Source organism: Acartia tonsa, chromosome 6 (assembly GCF_053477335.1).
Source record: "Acartia tonsa isolate MP-2025a chromosome 6, ASM5347733v1, whole genome shotgun sequence".
NCBI lineage: Eukaryota > Metazoa > Arthropoda > Copepoda > Calanoida > Acartiidae > Acartia > Acartia tonsa.
In genome coordinates this window covers 15937899-15947921 of record NC_137265.1, presented here as the reverse complement: position 1 = coordinate 15947921, position 10023 = coordinate 15937899, and the positions used below count along the sequence as shown (strand labels likewise).

The 10023-nt window shown below is 33.2% G+C and overlaps 1 protein-coding gene across 1 annotated transcript in view; it reads left to right on the top strand.

Annotated features, from left to right (window-relative positions):
• Positions 1–455: 455 nt before the first annotated feature.
• The window catches only part of LOC145322985 (uncharacterized), a 34101-nt gene continuing 24533 nt past the window's right edge, over positions 456–10023 (top strand). The window contains exon 1 of the mRNA XM_080165373.1: positions 456–592. Coding sequence (XP_080021499.1) covers positions 573–592 — 20 coding nt within the window. The 5' untranslated portion in view covers positions 456–572. The remainder of the gene's footprint in view (positions 593–10023) is intronic.

Genomic DNA, 10023 nt, shown 5'->3' with positions numbered 1-10023 from the left:
AAAGTAGAACGATGTCTGTCTGTCTGTCCGTCTGTCTGTCTGTCCGTCCGTCCGTCTGTCTGTCCGTCCCTTAAGATCTCGGTAACCACTGAACCAATCGGATTCTACTCTTCAGGGAATATACCTACTGGTCATGTGGTGGTTTTAGGCTATTTTCTTGTGGGTTGGGACACCTCCAACCCCCCCCCCCCCCCCAAAAAAAAATCCCCCCACATTTTTTTTTTTTTGTAGAAGATTTCCTAGGTCCTTTTACTTATTTCGCCAAAAAAAAATTTTATCACCTCTTGGGGCAAAGACCCTAGAGGCTAGGGGCGAAGCCGCTAGTTACTTTATATTTAACAATGTTCGTTTGTCTTTCTAATTTGTTCAAGATTCGCTTTGTGTATGTTGTCATCCTTGTTTTTGTATAATCCTTAAATTGTCAACTTTTTAGAACTAGTGATAAATTCCTTATTAAAATCTAAGGACTTGAGTGGCTGTTTCCAAAGAACAATCATAGAAAAAAAAGTTATATTTATGAGAAAGAAGTGAGATTATGCAAACTAAAGTGATATTCTACAGTTGATTATTCTATGGCTGATGAAAATTTAAGGTAAACTTTGATTTATTTTAATAGAGAAATTTGGATTATACTGGCTTCTATTAAAGATAGACGTCCTATATTTGATTTGTGAAGATTTCTCCTACTATTGATCTTCAATTACCGTTTTTTGTCTGGCGGTCTGTCGGTAATGCTCTAGATGACTTTGAATTTCCTGTTGCTATATAAAATATGCTTTACAACTAAATTTTTATGTGAAGATCTATAATGCTACTTGTTTTAATTGGTTTGCATTTGTATGGATGTTGTCACTCTTGCTTGGAATTATTACATATGGAAGTTTTAAGAATAATAGAGGGGGGGGAGGGTTAGTTTATCTTAGAATTTTTGTAATGCCTTAGGTTAGATAAGGTTAAATTTGGTAACCCCGCAGAGATAGGACTCCCCGCAAGGCAGAAGGAAAAGCACTACTCGCCTCTCATCCCCGTATTTTTCAATTTGGTTCAATAAATAAGAGGATGAGGTTTGCTTTCAGTGCTCGACATGCATTTTTTGTTGAAAAACATACCTACTAACTTTAAAATAAAAATGTTGAACAGTTATGAACCTTACTGTCCTAGATGTCCCGTATAACATTGAATTATATAATTAAAATTGCTCTAGTTGTTTGAAAGAAAGAAAAAAAATTACAAAATCATTGCAATCACATTATAACAAGGATAGAAACATCCATTCAAGCTAATTATAAAAGCTTTACAAACTGATTTTTCATCATTTCAAAAGAGAATGCAAAAAGCGAAGCTACTTTATAAATAGATTCGAAATATCAAAACGTTTGTCCTTAAGGCAATCTGTACGTCACATTGAATTTGATTGATTTAAACCTGGGTTATTATTGTACATCCCCAATGATGATACACAAAACAAAATATCCCCTTTTGTAGATTACAATTAGTGGTTGGAACGTTTGGACACTTAACTTAATGAACCAACAAATCAAAATTCTAAAAAAGTCCCCAAAGTTTTGAAGTTAACGAATAAGAAAACGTTGTTATAAAACTTTAAATTAATTTAATAAAGAGTCCAATGTCCCCTCCTATAAGATTTAAACTGTCAAGACTTAGTCATAAGTATATTATAAATATGCATGAGAATTTATACCTAAAATGCAGTTCTTTTACAGAATTATTATCCCTTATTTACAATAAAATAGCTATCCGTTAAATTGTTAAAACTGACAGACATACCACTAATGAAGAAAAGTCCTGCTAAGTTGATTACAAAAGGGAAATGTCATTTGAAAAGTATTATAACGGCGGACTTGGTAATTTTTATATACATATATATGTCAGATAATATAGTCAACAAGGTAAAAATCAAGATAAAAATGAGATTAAATTAGAATTTAAAGTATCTCTCTAATAAATCTATGGAATAATGTTTTTTTTTATGAAATGTACCTTAAGAAATGTCTAAATTCAGTTTAAGCTCCAAAAGCATAAAAAATTTATAGTGTTTTAAAACATTGTTAAAGTACTATAAACTTATCTATAATACAAAGTAGAACGGTGTTTGTTTGTCTGTCTGTCTGTCTGTCTGTTTGTTTGTCTGTCTGTCTGTCTGTTTGTTTGTTTGTTTGTTTGTCTGTCTGTTTGTTTGTCTGTTTGTTTGTCTGTTTGTTTGTCTGTCTGTTTGTTTGTAGCAAAGAATCTCGCTAACCGCTTAACCGATCGGGTTCTCCTTTACAGGATAGCTTCTCATAGGTCCCGGGAAGGTTTATAACTATTTTCTTGGGGAGTGGAAACCCTTAACCCCTCAAAAAATGAAAAAAATCCCCCCCCCCAATTTTTTTCTTTAAAATCTGAAACACGAAAAATTAGTTTGATCAAACCTCTTGGGGCAGAGCCCCAAGTGGCTGGGGGCGAAACCGCTAGTAATAAATATAATATGATCATAATATAAAATATAATTAAAGTTTTATAAACATGTTCTTTCATTCTTTGGCTCAAAAACTTTGGGTGCTTTGATTAGATCTAGGTAAGGTTTTAGAAACTAGCAGTGTCCAAACTCTTCCACCAAATATTCGAATCTCCAAAAGAGGTTATTTGGGTTATCATTATTGGGAGTAAAATCAATAAATCGTTCATTGTCTTCTCTCATATAAACTGCAGATTTAACCAATAAAATTAAATTGTATAGTAGCCTCGCTTTCGAAGAACGGCAAAGTAATTAAATTCGCATAATTCTAATTACACCAAAGACAACTCAGTGACATAGATTCAGTAAAAAAAATTGGAGAGGGAGAGGACAATGGACAATAAACTGATCCTTCTCCAACCAATATTTTGAATTATTGACCTATCTTTTTATTATTTTGGACGGTTTCCTTCATTTTGCATCTAGACCATAAACTTTTTTATCTAACTTGGTTTAGTGTTCATTTTAGGATAGGTTAAGTAAAGGTTAGTAAAGAAGGAAAAGGGGCCTGCAGGGTCTATAGGGCCTGCTTTAAAAATTGAAAATAAGGAGGGGGGGGGGGAGGTTTAAGAAATAGGTTTCAGTGCAAGCACCTTGTTTTGGCAATATAATAAAAGCATTAAGTTTCCCAAAAATTTATCAATATTTTCTTCACATCATATATAATCTTAACCCGTGACAAACAGAATAAAACAATTGTCTAATTATTCAAAATTGGCAAATAATGTAAAGCAAATTTTTTTCAAATAATAATCTTTGAAAAACAAGGTAGGGAGGGGATATGGGACTGTAAATCACTGTGGTACCAAAAGTGAAAAAATTCATGTTTTCTATGTAATGACTTAAAATCTTTGGGTATTTTTATTGATTGGTTGGTTTCTATTAGTAGTACCCAATCTACAAAAGGGGTATCATTGGAAATTATCATGTACATAAATCAATTCATCATTCTTTGTCTTATCCCTTGATATCCCTGGGGAAAACAATTCTATTGACATTCAAATGTTATTCCTAAAACCTTAGAATCCATAATCGCTCTTCAGAATGTTTGAAATTATAGGACTTTGACTAAGTGATCTAATGACCTATCAAATATTTTATTTATTATGTTTTTTTCTTAATGAGAGCTGTTTCTATCTCCTGAGTAATTTCCATAGCTTAATGACCATAATAGTATTTTTAAAAAAACATTATTATCCCCTAGATTCTTATATATATACAATATATATAGATATAACAATGTGTAGTAGAGGCCGCAGTTATCAGCCGTTACCGAGTTCGGATATTACGGCGGTGGGAACAGACGTGGACAAGCGTTATTATAGAGGAGCTGTGCTTCTCTATGTTTCACCAATAACAGCCCATAAGTTGGAAGCAAAGCTACCCTACAATTAGGGGCATTGAGTGGCGAATACCACAAATGGACGATAGATTAATATATATTACATATCCCCAATGATGATAAACAAAATCATACCTAATGAATATTGATAATATTGGTTGAACAGTTTAGACACTGCTAGTTGGAAACAAATCAATCAAATTCAATGCCTTTTGAGCCAACGATTAATGATAAAAACTTTTGGTACCAATGTAATTTACATTCCAATGTCCCCACCTTCCCTGCTTTTTCTTAAACTAGCGGCTGCGCCCCTAGCATATAGGGGCTCTATAAGGGTATGGAAGAGCATAAAAATAGCCTAAAACTAAACCCAGACTTTTTCATCAAAATAAAATAGCCTAAATATAAGAAGCTTCACTGTAAGGGAGCGAGATCCTTCGCTACAAACAAAAAAGCTTACTACCTTATATAATAGGATTAAACAGATTGGGGGGTTACACGGCTATACACTAACAAAAAAAAGAGATTTTGACATTGTTCATCTCAATTTAGATAAAAATCTGTTCTGGTATGAGCTGTCAAGGTCAGGGCACAAAGTGTAGAAAATAATTCATATCAAACCAGGGATACAGGGATAAAACTTTATTAATCATAGATACAGGGATAAGGATATACTGTTCTGGTATGAGCTGTCAAGGTCAGGGCACAAAGTGTAGAAAATAATTCATATTCAGGAATACAGGGCCACCAAAGGCTCGGCACCCATGCGTCAGCCGCGACTAAGCATCCAATTTAAACCCGTTTGGATGCTTTGAAAAAAGGGATTATCATAATTGAGAAAGTTTTAGACTGTTACCTGATTTTTAAAATTTTTCAATTCCCTGAGGCTTAAAGGCGGCTGAATCGCGGCTGCCGAGCCCTTGTTGCCACATTAGATATTTCTTCTCATACTTTTATATTCTGCTTTTGTAGCTTGTAATCTACAAGTTATGTACAAGTATTTTTAATCTAAAGAAGATGCCACTTTTATTGTGCATTTGTTCATTGTCTTATCCCTGAACATCCCTGAGTATCAAATAAGATGTTACTTGTTGTCATTTGTTCAAGCATCATATTATGAGGCCGCAAGGAAGAACAGACGTATTATAATTGTAGAGAAGATTTACTATTAAAAATCCATAAAAATGGAAATGTATATAAAGTGGTATATAATAAAAAGTGGTGCTCCTCCAAGCTTGACAGTAATATAATACACAAGGAAAAGGATATTGCACTAGGAGAAAAAATCGTCCACCTGACAAAATTCAATTTTCCATAAAAGGTTTGAATTACCCCAAATTGATTAATCTTTATAATAAAGTAAAATTATCTCTGTGTATGTGTCTGTCTGTCTGTTTGTACTCAAGGATAACCGCTTAATCGATATGGTGCTCATAGATCCTGGGAAGCTTTATAACTAATTGGGGGGGAGGGTACCACCACCCTTCCAAGAAAAATCGCCCATAAAAAAATTACCATCCCTCAAAAAATTTAATTTTAATTTTTATCTTTATTATTAATAACCGATAGAATGGTTTTTATTTTCAGGTACAATTATAGGTATAGATATATAATCCAGATGATTACCTGGATCCAGTGTTAGGGACCTTTTTCGTCTGCTAGCCTTCCCTCTATTGTTTTATTTTAATAGGAAAACTAATTGATTAAATAGGAAACGAATTCGAATAATTTACTCCAAAGTTAATTTGTTTTCTCGTATTCATTCGAATCCGGTGGATAGGAACCGGTTCTCATCCATACGAAAAAACTATGTCTAGCATCGTATTATATCCAGTTTTCTACGAATATAGAAATGTACAATCATAAGATTAAAACCAGTTTTTTTAGCCGGTGCCTCCGGCACCTCGGGGCTAAAAAAACTAGTTTAAATCTTATAATTGTACATTCTATATCCGCGGAAAGCCGTTTATAATACGATACGAGAAATAACTATTCTCGTATTCATTCGAAACCGGTGGTGGACAGGAACCGGTTCTCATCAATACGAAAAAACTATGTCTAGCATCGTATTATAAACCGTTTTCTACGAATATAGAAATGTACAATCATAAGATTAAAACCATTTTTTAGCCCTTGCCTTCGGCACCTCAGGGCTAAAAAAACTGGTTTTAATCTAATAATTGTACATCCTATATCCGCGAAAAGCGGTTTATAATACGATGAAAAAAATAACTATTATTGCAAACTGTTTAATTTTCAGTATAATTATCCCTTTACCATGACTAGAAACGTAATCAAATAATTATAAATTATTTGAAAAACTAGAAAAGAGGGGAAATTGCATATTGCATCTAATTTACATTTATGACAGCATCCATAAGTAGCGAAGCATAAATAAATCATCCTGCACTGGAGAAACAAACAAAGTAAGTTATAAAGTAGATGTTCATTTGCCAGCTTAGCTTCCAAAAGTGACTAAATTAGGGAGTTTTTGTCGATCAAGTTCTTCTGATATTAGTCTGAAAAAACGGATATCTTCTAAAGTCTGAAAAGTAATGAAAGATACCCCAAAGACCAAAAATGTACGTGAGTTTAAAAGTTTTATGTCAAAATAATGCTTCTAAAAGTCTGATTATTGTTTGTTTATTAAACTTAGTAAAAAAATATTCATTAAAAAAACGCAAGAAAAATTATATGTACAATAACTGTATTGTACAAAATCGGACCCTGAATTAATCCACCATCAACAAACAGTTTGGCTTCTATAGAGACATATCAGCAAGCATAAGAATATTTTTGAATATTTAAATATTTATTTTTTATTTTTTTTCTCTCTGGACCTTCTACAATCGTTAAAAAACTACGTTAGAATTTTGTAATTTTATTTCTCGTATTCATTTGAATCCGGTGGATAGGAACCGGTTCTCATCTATACGAAAAAACTATGTCTAGCATCTTATTATAAACCGCTTTCTACGAATATAAAAATGTACTATCATAAGATTAAAACCAGTTTTTTTAGCCCGTGCCTTCGGCACCGCGGGTTTAAAAAAACTGGTTTTAATCTTATAATTGTACATTTTATATCCGCGGAAAGCGGTTTATAATACGATGAAAGAAATAACTATTTTCATTGATCTCTCCCTGTATACCGCACATGGTAACCGCAAAGTATAAAAGTATATCAACACTCACAGCCGTTTATAAAAACGCAGTCAATTGTAAAAAATATGACTTTGAACTTAGTCAATGTGTAGGGAACATGGATGACAACATCTTCAAGTAGCGAAGCAAAAAATATATAAAGCTAGCAGATGTTCAATTGCCATAAAAAAAGAGAGGAAGAAAAGAATAAGAAAGAAGAATATCAAAGAATCACAAAACTCTAAAAATATACATTTAGCTTTTGTAGCATGACCGACAGTTGCTCTTTAGAAAGGGACATCTTGGCAAACAAAAGTATATCATAAATAGCAGCCGAGAAAATCAAATAATTACGGACTTACAGACGGATATTTTGAATTATAGAGTAGCTTCGCTACTAAAAAGGACCCCAGTTAATTATAGAAGCTTTGTATGAGCTTATTTTAGCCGTGTAACGCTATTCTGAAAATCAAAATTGGATAGTAGTACATATTCTATCCAATTGGAATGCTTGCCCTTTTTTGAAATAAATAAATCTGGATAATTCTTTTTAACCCATTAGTGCCGAGCGCCACTTTTATGGGCCGATCGAGCTGAAAATCTCAGGGAAGCTTTATAATGGTCAAAACGGAATTCCAATTTTTTTGTTTTGCTCTAGTGGCGTGCACAGGAAAGTTGCAATAAAACCCGGTTCGGCGCGAGTAAAAAAACCTTTGGCATTAATAACCGTTTTTGGCGTTTTTTGGTGCTTTCCCCCGGCATTAAAGCCCGTTTGCGACCTAAATACCCGGTTTTTTGGCCCAAAAAGTTAAAAATGTAATTTTTGAACGCCCAAAGTGAGATGAACACTTTTTAAAACTACGATACGATCCGTAATTGAAAACTACATAACCTCATGTAATTGATAGAGCTACAACTAACATACAAAACAATTTATATCACATTTAAGATTTTGGCTATAGTTACCACCCCTTTTTGGTTAATAAACCCGGTTTTTGTTGTTGTTGTAAAAAAGATCTATTAGTAAAACCGGGTAATAAAAATTTCAGACTTTCCCCCCATATGCCGAGCCGGGCCTATATAGAACGTAAAAAAACGATAAAAAAATCATATAAAAAATAATAATTTGAATAAAACGAATTCACAAATGAATGTAGTTGCCAATAAACTTTAAATTTCACGAAAAAAATCACTAACTTTACTTCATAAACAAAAAAGTTAGGAGGGGTATTTTAAAATCACCTTGTTTTTCTTGGTTTTCAAATTTTGTTGAGCTATACCGGCAAACGGAAGTAAGCAAATCTGCCTGCTCCAGGGGGAAATGAAAACCAGGGTAGTAGAGGGGGGATTCATACTGAGAATGATGCAATCCTAAAACTGAAAACCGGTTTTTTTCGGCATTTTCTGGAACCGGGCGTTAAAAGCCGGTTCGTCACTAATGGGTTAATGATGGTTAGGTTACATTAAGTATAAAAAACAACAGGGCTAAAGCCCCTTTAAGTCAAGGTTTTCCGTATTTGCTAAAACTAAATAATATAACTACAAATTAGTTAATATTAATGTCTGTTTTTGGAACACATTTTTACGGTCTGTTGATAGACAGACCATCATCCTATTATTAATATCAGAGTATATATTAAATTAAAGACATAATTACTACATCTGTTTTAATGGATCGGGCTGGAAATAAGAAGAAAGGTTTTTTTCGGTAACAGTAAAGTCTACTGACGGCCAAATTTTTTGCACATAATTGTAACCGACAAAACAAGACCTACAAATGAATGTGATATAGTTCAAACATATTATTGACTAGGGAACGCGCAGTTTGCGTAAACGCGCGTTTTCTTTATCCATGCAGTTTTGGTCATTGGCTAAGTAGATTAATTTTTCTATTTGTTCTGATGACAATGACATTAGAACAGTGCGGCCATCCGTTTTGCCGTAAGTAGATTATAAAATTTTAAAAAAAGTCTTTCTGCGTATATTCGACGTGATCCATTTTGTGTAGTCTACAGAGAGAAAGAGGACATTGGACTGTAGATCATAATGGTACCCAAAGTTTTATAAAAAAAGTACTCTCATCTGTTGCCTTAAAAACTTTGGGTACTTTTATAACTTATTGTTTGGTTGTTTCCAACTGGCAGATACCAAACTTTTATATAAATAATTTTAACCTACAGAGGAGTTAATTTTATTTAATAATTTGGGATGCATATAATTTAATCTTCCATGGTCTTATCCCTTAATCTCCCTGGTTGTCTGCGATTTATCCAAAATGTTTAGACAAAAAAACACACACAGATAAAATAAAATTAATTGTAATGGTCATTGAACACGTGCACATGTATAATTATGTACTTTGTTTTTTAATTTTTATTAAACAAGAACTATTTAATTCATTGTTAGAGAATCCTTTTGTTTCTTCTTGATAAAGATTACTCGAATTTGGGAGGGTAACCGTCATGCTAATATTTGTTTTTAAATTATAGAATATGGATTGGGAGGGAGGCCTATAAAATAGCATAAAACCTATTTAAAAATACCAAGTGAATTATCGATCCCACCGTTTATTAGATCCGTTGGTGTATAATCCTTACTTAAAAGTAACAGGATATCTATCTGTTTGAACCGATATGGGCCTCCTTTAATGTGAAAACACAAACAAACTAAAAATGGAGCGTCAACTATCTCCCTCCCCTTCCCTAAGGTGCTCCTAGAGGCCTCTAGGGTGGGCATAACCGCAAGTAGATAGAGAAAGTATAGATGATCAATTAATTAATTGGACCAGTAGGATCAAACTGACCATAGTATTAGCTAACAAATGTACACATTTGGATGTGAAAGGATTAGAATTACAAATAGGGGGAAATTAATTATTGCAGAGTTGCTTCGCAAATGACCGCGTAACGTTGCTGCTACTAATTATTGTGTTAATCTTTATTATAGCACATTTTAAATTCAGCCACCAAAAACATAAAATAAGTGTTATTATTTTCGCTAGATCTTCTGTTAACTCATC